Here is a 14,702-nt window from a genome sequence, read left to right as displayed (position 1 = left end):
CCGTCTCTGCTACATCAACAGGATAACACAAAGTGCAGTATTTCATCATAGTCTGGAGCGGCTGCCTGCTTACATTTGATTGAGGAGACTGAAAATGTGGTCCACACCAGTTGCTTACACGGTGTGCATCCTGTTTGGTAAGTCCAGTGATGTGATTTCAGAAAGCCTTTAGAGCTACAACCACCGGCACACTTTTTAAAATATAAGTTTCCACTGAAGTGGCGATCTAATGTGATGTAAAGCTGATAGTCCACATCATGGCTTGAAATTGTCAGTAAGGGTTTATTGATTATGAGAAAGAGATGATTGTTGTATGATTTATAAACCCCAAATAGAATCTATGTATGTTTGTATTCTGTACTTTAATATTTGTTAATTTGCAGAAATGTTTTTATTTTCTCACTAACCCTGGAAAGAAAAGGGGAAAATCATTTCTCTGATCACTGTGGGGAAACTTTCAAACCTCAATGGAAATGACCAGGTTAAATAAGGGTTAAAATAAATGTCACAAAATCCTCGATGTGATGTGACTTCTCATTTCCACATTTGCTGTTGTCCCTGTGGACCAACTTAAATAATTCCCGTTTTGTGTTTTCCAAATGTTACAGGAATCATGTGTGTTGTCAAGCAGGTGTATTCACAGTCCAAACTGATACAAAGACAGACTGACCAGGTGCCTGATGAAGCCACCAAATTAGAGGAAGACATCCAGAAAGTGATAAATGAAATCCACTCTTTGTCCAGTGAAAAGGAAAATATGGACAGCTTCTTCTTCTCTTCTGCAGGAAAGAGTTTTTACTTAAAAGAATATTATGGTGTAGTGAACAATCTGTATGCTCTGTTCCAGCCACTGTTAAGAGAGGGATTCATAGATGACCTTCCTAAAATGTTAGTGTGTCTTTTATCTGGGAGACAGGACTGTGGACTGGAGGCAGAACTGACAAAGACAGTGTTCCTGGAGCTAGGAAAACCACTCCTGACGTTTGTGTCGTCTCTGAGATCTCAGACATGCACTACTCTGAACAGCGATGCGGAGTCGAACAGCTTCTTCAGCTTCTTCAGTTACTTCAGTTACAGGACTGGACAATCGGTAGAATCATCTTTATATAATTTACAGCAAATATTAATAGATCTACTGTCCAGTATCCCACTTTCTGGGGATTTGATGAGTGTAGTGAACAACCTTGTGGATGCAGCTGTGACATATGTTTCCAACTTTATGGCAAAAGTACTCCAAGTTCCAATGGATTACATCAAAATAGCTTTACAGTTTGGGGTTAGAATACCATCTTTAGACGAAGGAGAGACCTGTGAGCAAGGTAAATGATTAATTAATTTAATTTTTAATTTTAATTTAATTATTTTTTTAATTAATTTTAAAGAGGCTTCTGCTAAACTGTAGTGTTGCGTATTTAGTTTGTTATATATTCTTTACATTACTGTTTTTATTGTTTTATAGGCGATCTCAAGCAGCTCATTATGTGGTAAGTGATTCATTTCATTCACATTTACCTTTTCTCCAAGTTGCACTTGAACAACACTCTCAGATGAAACAGCACTACAAACAACCTCAAGGATACACACGTTTAATAAGAAACACTGAATATACACATAACTTTTGTGTGTGTACAAGAAAGCTCCACAGGGCACCTGGCTTCATGTCCCACAGCACTGAAATATATATCAGCCAGAGAGGCTTTCACTAAATCTGTATTTTATAAGTATTACGGTGTCACAGATAGAATCTGTATTAGTTATGAAATTTGTGTTTTGTTTAGGGGGATAAACCATAATGTGAGCTGGTCCTTCACTAACTCCATCATTGACATCCTCTTGGAAATCTTCCTGGCACCAGAGCAGTCTTTGTGCACATATCCCGGGCCAGAGTGCCCAAATCCTGCTAGTGTCCCCTCCCTACGCAGAGTTTCTGAGGGACAAAATGACACTGATAACAACCACGACATTCTTCTAAAGTGTGATCGCCAAAATCTGGCCACACTAAATGACACCCTGTGTTCCGACATCCTTACTGGTTCAAGAGCGGGATCCACTACATCTCTGCTCACCTTTTGTCAGGCTCTCAGCTCCCTCAGCCCTGACCAGGTCCAGCAGGTGTGGAGCAACACATGTTACATCATTCAAGCCCTGGTGTCTCCATTTCTCAGCACATCTTCTGGCTGCAGTGCTGGGGACACACAGCCTTCCCCTTCCCTCGTCCCTCTGTCTAAGAGTCTCCCTCGTTCTGCAGCTCATCGAAAACCCAGAGAAGCCCAGAACCTCAAGCAGCTCGCCTGCAACTACAGCAGCTGGTTAGAAAACAAGGTGGTGGACTCCATCCTTGTGACAGTGTGCAGCGATAATGAACGTGAGGAGTTTGTAAAGCAGGTGTGTAACAACACGCTGTTGATGAGGAAGCTGATCTCAGACCAGATGAACAGCTGGCTGTATGCGTACTGTGCCAACTCCTCTGCAGATCCTGGGTACATGGTGAAACAATTCTGCACCTATGAGCAGTGGCTTGCTCAGCCCTCAGTCCTGGTGGGGCCCTCCTTACTGGAGTTCTGCATGAGTCTCGACAATCTCAAACTGACCACACTCATCTGTGAGCACACTGGATTCTTCATGTTTTTATTCTCCAACCCTGAAAATGCTCGGTTCATGCCTAACTGTACAAACTTTCCCACTTCTCCACCGTTCCCTGACATGGACTCATTAATGTTAGACTCTTGTCGTTACTCAGAGTGGCGTGATATAATGCAAATTACCACTGATGTTTTGTTACAATGCATCCTCCTTGATCAAAGTGGTTTTGCTACAGAGGTTTGTGCTAACAGAACCTTTCTGAATAGCCTGCTGCTTAACAAGGGAAATGACTGGCTTGAGAATCACTGCAACACCTCTCTTACCTTCTTGCTCCCTGAACCGATGCAGCCTTTCAGCATCACAGACTGGTGCGACTACCACACGTGGGGAGATCGGCAGGTGGACGATTCAGTGATTGGCTTCTGTTGGCAGAATGATCGGCTCGCTTTTCAGAAGAATGTCTGCTGTAGGACATCTGTTTTTGAAAAACTGTTAGAAAACCCTCTGAACAAATGGCTGCTGTCATTCTGCACAGACATAGATGAGAGAGAGGTGTTACCACAGGTGAGTATTGTTTCTAGATGGCAGAACAGTGTGTCTGAAATCAGTCACACTGATTCATGAAACATAAGGCTCTTAAGTACAGAAATATTGAATTTATTCCTGTGCAAAATGTGACATGGTGTGGGGGGGGGGTAGTACAGAATTTGTAATGTGATTCAAATTATCTTTACTTCAGGTCTGCAAGTACTCAGAGTGGACCCGTCCCATCATCGTGGACATGACTGACATAGCTCTCTGTGCCGAGATTGATGCAGCTAATTTCACTAGTATAGTCTGCACTAATCATACAGTCCTCCAGAACCTGTTGGCCAATCAGGACAACGCCTGGTTAATAGAGCACTGTGCAAACTATTCAAGTCTAAGGGTGCCTTCTGGTGATGGAGGAGGAAAAGGAGGTGGCCTAAATGGATTCAAGCCCGCTGACCAGTGCCAGTACTCCAACTGGAGTATATCTCTTCCAAATGCAGCACTCCTGACTATGTGCTGGGAACAGGACCAGAGCAATTTTGTCTCCTCTGTGTGCTCTAACACTCGTCTTCTCCTTTTGTTGTCCAGAGAGACATCTAGTGTGTGGGTAAGCCGCATGTGCACCACCTATACCAACTACACTACTAATACTACTACTACCCCTACCAATACCAACAACAGCACCACTGCAGTGCCTAATTTTTGCCTGGTGCGAAACCTGGTGAAACTGTTCAACTGGACCTGCTCAGCTGATTTCAACTCAGCCTGTCAGCCCGGGGCCAGTCAGACTATGGCCGTGCAGATGATGGTGCGCTGCTGGGCCGACAGTCTGAGGTCCAGGGTAGAGGATCTGCTGCCTCTGCCTGTGGCTACTGTGTTGGATCAGGCAGTCAGCACTACTGTGGTGATCCTGTTGGCCCTAGAGGAGGTCCAGAACACATCGCTGCTGGTCACAGAGAACATAAGATTCGACGTGTTAGCGTCTGTAGTGCGCTATCTCAAGAGTGAAAACAACTTTGAGAAAAAGAGGGTGTTGCTGCAGTGCTTTGGGGTAGGTGCTTTTACTCTGGAGTAATAATTGAAAAGAAGGGTCTCACTATAGGATGAAGTATTCCGATCATTTATTTGTAGCATCACTGCAATATAATATTACAAATAAAAGACATTTAAAAGTATTACTAGCAAAATGTTTTTAAACTAGTAAACATAATCATTCATTACTCTGAAAAATTACTTGTCACTACTACGCTCAGTGGTGGAAGAAGTATATAGATCTTTTACTTAAGTAAACTTACCAATACCATAGTGCAGAAATGCCCTGTAAAGATCAGTAATTTAGAGGTATACAATTAATGTAGCATATTTCTCATAATTCTGCTCTTCAAAGTAATCAGTTCAGTGTGAATAGAGATTGTCCCACATCTTTTATTCATACGGACTCAATCAGTTTCTATGTAGAACAATTTGACTTCATACTTTATCTAATTATTTATCTGTATCAGTTACCATTAGTGTCATTTTATAGCAGCTGATCTCCTGTGTACAACCAGACTACAGCTGGTGTACAGTTACACTTTTGTCATCAATATTGACATGATGAATCCCTTCCTCTTGGTGGAATCTCTATGGCTCACACTTGATATCATAATTACAATAATGTGCCAAATCAGAATCTCAGATTTTGTTTTGCCATTAGTCTGTTACAAGTGGGTGTAGTTAGGTGTTTTGTTTTGTTTTTTTTCCCCTGTAGACTGTACTAACCAGCTTGATGCAGACAACAAGAGATGTGACCAGGGAAGAATTTGTTGTGATTAAGGTATGATATACCACATCTGAGATATTTCTGTAGAATTGAAAATTTGACATTTTTGAACAGTTTTTTTTAAAAAATGTGTTCATGTTTTCAGGAGTACTTCAGTATACCACTGAGCAGCCTGCGCTCAGTGCTCAGTGCAGCCGACATCACCACCATCAGAATGATCCTTCAGTACTACAGCAGAAAAAAGGATACACTGCAGGTGAATAAACACACCATTGCAGGTCCATGTGAAACCTAGACACTAACCACATTCAGCAGTCTTTTCTGGTTTCTTCCTGGAATTCCGTGTTCTCTGTTTCACGGATAGCGTCTGTTTACACTTAGTGCACTGTATGACAGTGCGCAGTATCACATTCTTACTCGTTTTTGCTTCTGTTTGCCAGTTGCCCTACGAGTACCTGTCCACCATGGTGTCAGTGCTGCTTCAGACCCACCTGGTCCAAGATACCAGTCTCTTCCCTGAGCTGGCTCCCCTGCTGGCCTCAGTGAGCCCAGCTGACGTCCAAGCGTTGACCTCACTGCAGAACAACAGCATTGTGTAAGTGATGGTGTCAGGTAGTCGCCATCTAATGACTAGTGCTCACTAATGACCTAGTTCTCATTAGTAATGGACCCAGAACTTTATCATTTTTATTGCTTATTGGGTCACTTATTATAACAGCAGTGCTTTTGCACAATTTTATTAGCACAGGAACAGGTTTTTCAAGGCACAGTTAAATGTATTTCAAGTTGTTGATTAAATGAGCCATTTGCTGCTGGACTTTTCATCCTCAGCATTGCATCCTTTTTGCATGCAGCCTTCTCCAGTGGATAATTGCCTTGGTAGTCAAATGTATAAACCTCAAGGCTAAACCTGTTTCTGTACCCAGGCTAAACCACCCAGTCATAACTTGACTTTGCATTGGCTAAACAGTCACTTGATTTAATGCAAAGTCATGTGCATAACTGTGAATTAACATCCACATCCAAGTGTTTATAAGGAATGTAGCTTTGGGATTGAGATTGAATGAAAATGTTCACATTCTCAATATTTTGCTAGATGACTGGAAAAAGCGTGGTAAAAGAAAACCCTACAGTCTCATTTTTCTATGTTGTGCTTCCATCTGATCACACCCGTGGAGTCAGGCTTCCATGAAAATGTTGATAGTGCCAGAAGCATGCATTATACATAGCAAGTAAAGGAAACTAGTTTACTGGCAAGATTTCAATCTAGAAAGATCTTACGGTCTCTGTGTGTAAGCATTTCCATTTAGTTTAACAAGGCAGAGGCATTAAATGTAGAACAGGACATAGGTATGTAGCTACAGCTGTCTATAAAGCTCTGCAGGTACATTCCCATACTTGTTTTGTTTTGGTCTTTATTACTGTAGATGAGTAAAACTGTGAAGCAGACAGTGGGCACATATAAGTACACAGAACTCCTCAAAGTATGACAGTGAACCTAAACAACACTATACCCAGAAAGACCAGTAAGTGCGATGGTACAGTAACATGGAAGATTGAACAAAATCTCTAAGTGCAAAACATTTTTCTTAAAATGCCACACAAGCACCTATACAGTTGTAACAAATGAATAAGCTTTTCTTTTGGCTCTTAAAATTTTATACTGCACTACATCAGATTATGCAGTTCTCCATGAGCTGTGAGTGGCATTTTTCCTAACCAATTCACAGCAGGCCACATATTTTTTTTTGTCCTAGGAGGGAGACCATTAATAGAAACTTGCAGGGCATGACGCTGGACCAGCGGCAGGCGTTTGGCTTGTGGTACAGCAAAGTTATGCCCCCGTCCAGCATCATCACAGGTCAACAGTCACTCATCAGGGACACTGGAAACCTGATAGCTTACCTGCCCTTCTACAACTTCCAACACCTCACATCTGCTCAGGTAACAGCACTCTGAGCTCTGACACCTGACTGGGAAACCCGAGAAGCCAGTTCGATTAGCCCCAGGACTACTGAAGCTATTGGTCACACACTGGTCACATACAGCCTCTTTCTCTGTCCCCACCAATGTTCAATAAGTAAAGACAGGAACACATGAATTAATAACGACCAGAACACAGATGACTAATGACCCTGTTGGTTCTTAGACAGCAATATAAAGAAAGTTTTTAATGGAGGAGGTTGGTGTTTTGGGACATACACTTATTTGCCTTTTTACCAAATGTTATCTAAGATCTGTCCATTCCATACAAATCTACAGCCAACAGCCATTTAGCTTAGTGCCAAAAACAAACTGCTTTTTTTTTTACACTTTTTTTTTATACAGTTAAATAAATAAACAAGATATTATCAATTAATGAGTGCACTCTAGTCTGGCTAGCCAGGCTCGCTGTCTCGCTTGTTTCCAGTCTTTGTGCTAAGTTGCTGTAACCGGTTGCAAGTGAGAGCTTCATGTTTCATGTACAGACATAAGAGTGGTATCAATCTCTAAATTTAACTATTGCAAAAAAATGATTAAGCTGAGCCTGTTGGCTGAAATGCCGAACTAGTCTCTGAAATATGTAATCTGTGGTGGGTGGAGCCTACTTATTCTTTTTGCCATCATGCTTATCTACAGCTGTTGGATGGACTGGACGTCTTGCAGAGAAACAAGCTCTCTTCTTTAAAACAGGAATTCATAGCTCGCAGCATCATTGGCACTTACAGAAACCTGACAGCTCAGGATTTTACCAGGTCAGTAATGGGCGCCTCTAAAGTTTCTGTTCGTGGAAACAGTTTATTTTACATAAGAACATTATGTGTAATCTTAGATAAAACCTGTCAGAACATGTTCATTTTTCATGTTAACAAAATGTATGTTGCTTCCATAATTAGATCTCCTCAGTTTGACACTTTACTGATACCACTTCACCACCTGCTATCTGCCTGCTGCTATTAATTTACATGAATATAAAAATGTAATATACAACATAAATATATATAAATTAGACTCTTGACTTTCTGTGATTCTGATATAATAAAAAAATGGAGTCTCATGGACAGCAATGCCACTGACACCAGTTTAAAATAACATAAGTAACATTTACCGAAAATATTTACTATTATTATTAATATGATTTTGTTTTCTATTTCTTTAGAACCATCTTTGTGTTTTTTAGGTGCAGTACAATTACCATCCTATAGATTGGAACCCATTATTACTATGCAGACTGATGGATGAACTTAATTTATGTTTGGTTTTTTTTATAGATATGTAGCTTTTTTTTAGAAGGAAACCACTCATCTGTTCCCAGGTGTGTGTTAAACAGTGATTTGTAATTTCAGGCTGCATAATCTCACATGCCTGGCAGACCCAAAGGACCTTCTTGTCTACAAAGGCACTGAGGCCTTCAGCGTCATTCGGGACATTGTTATGAACTGCACACACGAGGGGCTCTTTCTGCCCAGCCAGCTGGTACGAGCAGTTTATATATGATTTCTTTATATTTCTCATGATTTTAAGTTTTACAGCAATCGCATTTAAGGTGTGTTTGTGATATATATGTTGTCTCTGTCCAGATTTCCAATTTTTTACTGAACAGCACAGAATTGCAGGTGCCCTCCTTGCTCAGTCTTGGTCGACTGTCAGAGCTCGCCCCCTTCCTGCCTTCCCTCGGTGTGACTTTCCTGCAGGGTCTCACACCGCCTCAGCTGCTCGCTGCCCTCCCTGCCCTCAAGTCTGTTTCATTCACCCCTGCACAGGTAGAGTATCAAACTCAACCTCAACCTTATTTTTTATAACAAAAATGTAAGTGGACAGTGAGTGGGGGTTTCCTTCACCTTAGCCCCCATTTGTTGCACATGGCTGGGTTACTTGGTAGGTGGCGGGGGTTGTAGCTCCTGTGGAACAGCTGACAGACAGTCAGTATTGCACACTGGCTTCTGGGGTGAGATGGCTCAGGAAGGAAAGACATGAGTTACTTCACCCTAAGCTGTCATCTGACCTGGGGCCTTTTACTTTCTCCTCAGCCTCACAGCTGTTGTTTTTCTTTTACATGTCATAAGGAGTCTTGAGAGGACTAACCTGTTGAAATCACACATATTCTGCCAGGTCTATTATGAAAACAGGACACACAGTGTTCAAACCCACAGAATTTATTTAATATTCTAGTAGATTGTGACATTATGGTGAAGACAACATCTACGATTTGAATATTTCTCCCACTGGAGGAGACACAAAACATTTGACTACATACTATACTAGTCAACCACTAGTTAAATGCACCACTTGAAATGTAACTTATTCATTTGCTGTCACTGTATATTTTCCAGGCTTCCATAATTATAGACAAGCTGTCTTCAGTAACTAGGGTGAGTTATTTTGTGAACACATCATAATGAAATTTAATCTTGATACCCTGTCTACCTTATTGTGCCCTAACCCACACACCTTCCTCCCCTCTGCCCAGCTGACTTCTCCAGGCCAGCTGCAGGAGCTCGGCTCCCTCATCGTAGGAATAAGGACAGAGAACCTATTGCCCCTAATGTCTGACATACTGTTGTCATCCCTGCCTGTGATGGTCCAAAACACACCAGGCCTCAGCCCACCTCAAGCCAATGCTATTGCCACCAAACTATGGGTATAATTGAGAGTGGGGAGATACATTAATATGGACTTGATTCATATTTTTGGATAAATTGATAATTTGAAGTCTTGTTTGTGTGTCTTGGAATATTAACTATACAATAAATGCAGAATGAAACTGAATAGTGTTCAAGAGACATTATAATATGACGCTCAGAATATCTTGTCACTGCTGTAATTTCACTTACTTCACGTATTGAGTATTGCATATAATGCCATTCAGTTTTCTAGTAGATTTCAGGTATGATCACTAAGCTTTCTGTCAAAGCCTTTTGAAGTTTTTTTTTTTATCAGTAGAAGGCAGCTGCATCACTGCATCCTTGTGATATGTTACCTGTCCAGGGCTTCTCAGAAGTGGTGGGTTGGTTGGATGAAGTACAGCCTTTACTCTATTGCACGCCACTAGTCAGTGTCCTTCCCAGGACTCGTCTGCTCGTGAACAACATCACCTCCGTGTCCAAAAAACAATGGAATACACAGCAGGTATCACACAGCTCGTCTTGCATCAATATATTTTGCTCAGTAAGCTGTTAAAAAATGTGTTGCCAGGTTTTCAGTTAGCTCAGTTAGATTCATTTGTCAAGGTTTAGTGGTCATAGGTGAAAACATATTCTAAGATTACCTAGGATGAAAATAGATCTACATCATGATTAATTTAGAGCAGAACAGTTTTTTACACTCTTCTGTAACAAGTTTTTTTTTTTTGTTGACCCAAGAAAACTCCAGTAAATTTTGATTGTACACTACAATTTGGCTTCTTCACACAAAAAAACCCAACAAAAATACATATTAACAGAGATACTGTAAAATTAAAGATACATGTTTTTCGTATTAAACAAATGTATAGACATCAAGTTTATTGTTCATTTCTTTTATGTCTTCATGTTTCCTCTAATTAAATGAGCTTCCTTTGTTTGTCATGAGGAGGTGTGGGACAGCATCTTGATTAGCCACTAAATTATTAAGTGAAGAAGCAAAAGCAAAGTTGTCATCATCAATGATACTGTGAATGGATGCTGTGAATATAAACAATGCAAAAACAAGCATCTTTATATCAGACTACCTTTTTCTCTCATTATGAAAAGTGGGGAAGAAAGCAGCTCAGAGCCTGCACCAGTCAGCATTTTACACCACTGAGTAACAACTTTTTTCCATTTACTTCCCCAGGCTAAAGCAATTTTCAGAGAGGTGCTTAATACTAAACCAAACTTAGTCACACAAAATTTTGTGTAAGTACAATTTGATTCTATGATAATTGTGAATATACAATCTATATGTTTTTCTCTGTGCTCATTCCTTGACTGTATCTAAAATGTAAGTAGTTTTAGTGCCAAATACTTTAATTTTCTCAGTTTATCTTAAATGTGTTAGTTTTTTGCAGAGTAGTTTTTATCTAAATACTATATGAAACAGGCTATATGCATTTATTGACCTCTATATGTATTCAGGAGTCTGGGAACGCTGGGTCAGGGTGTGAGCTGCAAGGTCTTACAGGAGCGTTTTCAGGCCGATTCCTCGCCTTCTGCAGTAAGACAAATCCTGGCCTTCCTCAGACAGCAGCCTCGTCTTCTTCACACCTCACTGGTAAACTTGCCTCTTTGACTGATGGCTCTCTATAACGTCTGTAAAATCAATCTATAAAATATCTGACTTCAACAAGCATTTTCTTCTATGATGCACACGATACATATTTATATTAACATGTCATTTGTCTTCTTTCTCCTTCTGCACAGAAAAAGTGTCTAATTGAGATGCTGTATCGGTTTGAGTTCTTATCAGAATTGCTTCAAGACCTTGGAGCTGAGGTTGCACTGTCCATGCCGTAAGAAAGACGTTGTCATTAAGAAGTTGTTTCACTATAAATGTGTTAATGTGGCAGGGAAACTGTCATCATAATGAATTATATGTCAAAAAAAAAACATTCACTTGAAAATCACTACATGGATTTTCTTGGCAGGAAAGGAAACACCTTTTTATTTATGTGTTTGATGTTTCTATAACATAAGTGAGTCAATAATGCCCAGAATTAGGATCCATCGCTGTTTGCTTTTTCTTCATACTCCTTTTTCTTTCAAAAAATAATAATAGTATTGAGGTAAAAGGACTGCTCTCTGTTTTTGGAAATAAAATGTGTATTATTGTATAAAACGCTTCCAAGATATTGAATACAATTTTTGATAAATTATAGTTAAGTTCATGACTGGACTAATATTATGAATAGCAATTACAATATTTATTGACTGAATGAAAAACATGCTTTATAATTCTGTTCCTGTGTGTTTGTGTGGTGTCTGGCAGGGTGAGCAACGTTAAGAAGTTTAGCAGAGATATGATGGACACTCTAAGGAAGATGATTATTCGAGACCCTCGGCACTTTCTCTTGCTGTCTAGGACAAAACAGGAGCTGCTGGTGGACAAAATAATGCAGAGAATGGTCAGTGAAGTTACATTGCCCTACTGATCCTATTTTAAAAAGTAAAAAAGGAAAATAGAAACAGGATGAACAACAATGCAGCCTCTTGCAGTAGTTACTTATCATATTTGCTGCATGGTGCGCATTGGTGGATTTTTTTTTTTTCCCTCTCGACAGGACATGTACACAGGGGTGTTCACTGAGGAGGAGTTTCGCTCACTGGGTATAATGGCACCGTTTGTGGCGGACGAGGTTTTCATTCAACTTGACCGCAGCTTCTTTGTTAACAGTCTGGCTTACCTCCGGGGGCTCTGCTACAGCAGCAGAAAGATGGATATTATGGCGCTTATTCTGCAAGAACCTGCCATCTTTGGGTAACCTTAGTTCTGACTGAAAGTTTTAACTGCTGTGGACACAAAAATGTTAAATGGAGCATATTCCAATGATTTGATTAGTAGAACAAAAGCCATATACATTCAGTTAAGAAATAAAAATATCAAGGAAGAAATTTTAAATGAACCCCATATGTAGAAAATTATTAAACACTCGTTATAACCTGTACAGCGAGCCATGAGTTCACAGTTAAGACTGAATATGTATAATCACATGAGGTTTTATTTGGCAAAAAGCTCTTTGCATATCAGTAATTTACTCAGCAGGAATCTGGGGAAATATGATTTGTTCTTATGGCTTCTCACAGCCCAATCAAGGACTGGAACCAGACAACACTCATTCAGGTGGACTGGTTTCTCTTCTTCCTGCCTAGCAGCAAGGTGCAGGAGATTTCCCTGGTGAGTTGTATGCTGCATTTTCATTTATTTAGCTCCTATTCGTTTCCTGTAACAGATTAATGGGATGTCCATAAATCCATGGTGAGGCGCTGGGATTGTTACTTGAACCCATGGCAGGTTAGAACAAAGAAGGCTGTAAATAAATCCTTCGGGTGTCACATATCCAGTAGGTATCAGGATCAGATGGTAAAGTTCCTGTTCCCCTAAACCCTCATATGTGTCTCTCTGTCTTCACATGTTCATATGTGTGTTGTTTGTGTCCCCACAGGCTTTGATGACAGTGGGGCTTATAGAGAAGCTGTTCATGAGCCAGCGTCAGTGGGAACGTGGGGGTGTAGGGAGCCTCTGTTTGAACAAGAACGAGAAGGCGAACATGTTTGAAAAGCAGCAGTTTGTCCTTCAATTTTTCCTGGGCTTCCTCAAAATAAATCCTCTGTCACGTGAGCATCATTTTGTTTTATGAAATCTCTGAAGGAATGGTACTTTAAACGAATAATTTGACATCTAGTGCACCAAATTACCACTGCACCAAGGCAGTTAAAGAAGAGTTTCAAACAAATTGTCACATTGTCAACAGAACACATGCTGTTGATGTTATATGTTGTACATCAGCAGCAGGTCCTGATCAGGTTTTTGCTCATTTGGTGTCATTTGGCAGCAACTCTAATGGTTCCTACCTGTGAGATTCTGCATACAACAGCACCGGCTGCATGGACCTCCAACAGTTTGACAAGCATGTCTGCATCCTCCTTCTCCAGTTGTCTGGAGTTGATGGGTAAAGACCTGTTCCTTGCCTCCTTTCAACGCAGCCAGGTGCTTAAGAAAGTCAAACAGGTGGGATTCATTTGTAGTCTACTTCAGTTCATTTAACAACCTTTCAGATGTTCTCCTCAGTCCAGGTCTTAAATTTATATGTCTCCTCTGTCTTTTCTGGGTCCATCTGGAATGATGTGTGAAGATATACGGCCCTGTCTCCTCCCTCTCCCAGTCTGTGATCTCTCAGCTGGGTGTAATAGCAGCAGAACTGACTCCGGAGGAGCTGAGCAGCCTCCGACTGATGGAGCGGAGAAGTATTGCTGCTCTGGGTGCTGTCAGTGCCTGGAGTAACAGACAGGTAGCTACTTTGACCAAAGAACTGAACATATTACTGACATTTACTGTACTGCCATAACAACATACACTGCCATACAGTGAACCCCTTTGCCACAATTGTTGTTAATTACAGTAATTAACCAGCATTAAACTGTGAAAATGTGAAGTGTCCAAAAGTTGAACCAACTTCCAAAAACAGTCCAAAAACTGGTGATTGTCATCCCTATGAAGGGAGGATTTATTGCAGGGCTGCTGTATCAGATTAAATTAATCTCAGTTAGTTGTGGCTGATACATTAAAAGAGCATGTGTGGATCTTAACTCTTGCTTTCAGCTGACTGCACTGTTCAGCACAGTGTTAAACTCCACCAAGCAGAATCCGAGCCAGCTGGACTCAAGCACACTAGTGGCAATGGGATACATTGTGTGCGGGGCTAGACCCACGGAGATGAACTCTTTTAATCCTGTAGAGTTCAGGTGAGCAAATAACACACATTAAACAAAAATGCTCTTAACATCTTTTTTGTCCCTGATGTTTGACATTCAGTTTTGCTTTGTTCTTGTACTATGTCTCCCCTGGTGGATGCAGTAAAGCGGTGCTCTGGCTGGGTCAGCTGACACTGCCCTGCTCAGAGGAGCAGCTGGGGGTGCTTGTTGGGCTGCTTACCAACAGCCTTGCTTTTGGACCCATAAGTTCATGGGGCACTGATGTCTTCATAGAGATCGGCATTCTGGCAGGCATGCTTCATTCACTGTCTTCTCCTCATCACAACCTTAAATTAAAGCAGTCTTTTTTTTTTTTGTTTGTTCTTTTGGCCCGCTCTGCAAGTCTTTTATCCCTCTTTTTGTTGTTGGATTCCAGTGTTTTTGACTCAGACAACTTTTGCACTACTTCAATCTCACTT

At 40.8% G+C, this 14,702-nt stretch overlaps 1 protein-coding gene across 1 annotated transcript; it reads left to right on the top strand.

Annotated features, from left to right (window-relative positions):
- Positions 1-1,243: 1,243 nt before the first annotated feature.
- strc1 (stereocilin 1) lies at positions 1,244-14,668 on the top strand. The gene is made up of 26 exons (XM_026320600.1): positions 1,244-1,319; positions 1,460-1,484; positions 1,779-3,147; positions 3,323-4,165; positions 4,865-4,930; positions 5,022-5,132; positions 5,317-5,471; positions 6,634-6,820; positions 7,496-7,611; positions 8,203-8,332; positions 8,437-8,619; positions 9,190-9,228; positions 9,327-9,497; positions 9,845-9,985; positions 10,670-10,731; positions 10,951-11,086; positions 11,236-11,324; positions 11,801-11,936; positions 12,093-12,289; positions 12,616-12,706; positions 12,975-13,146; positions 13,365-13,540; positions 13,665-13,820; positions 14,132-14,274; positions 14,387-14,531; positions 14,660-14,668. Exons 1-26 carry the CDS (start codon positions 1,244-1,246, stop codon positions 14,666-14,668), a joined length of 5,124 nt encoding a protein of 1,707 aa, XP_026176385.1.
- The last annotated feature ends 34 nt before the right edge of the window (positions 14,669-14,702 follow it).

The sequence above is a fragment of the Mastacembelus armatus genome, chromosome 3 (assembly GCF_900324485.2).
Source record: "Mastacembelus armatus chromosome 3, fMasArm1.2, whole genome shotgun sequence".
NCBI classification, from domain to species: Eukaryota; Metazoa; Chordata; class Actinopteri; order Synbranchiformes; family Mastacembelidae; genus Mastacembelus; species Mastacembelus armatus.
This window is presented reverse-complemented; position numbering and strand designations above follow the sequence as displayed.

Excerpts from the sequence above, each read along its gene's own strand:
- strc1 (XM_026320600.1), top strand. The coding sequence starts at position 1,244 with ATGGATTACATCAAAATAGCTTTACAGTTTGGGGTTAGAATACCATCT. Across the intron at positions 1,485-1,778 it reads CTCAAGCAGCTCATTATGTG|GGGGATAAACCATAATGTGA; the intron begins GTAAGTGATTCA and ends TGTTTTGTTTAG. Across the intron at positions 6,821-7,495 it reads AACACCTCACATCTGCTCAG|CTGTTGGATGGACTGGACGT; the intron begins GTAACAGCACTC and ends GCTTATCTACAG.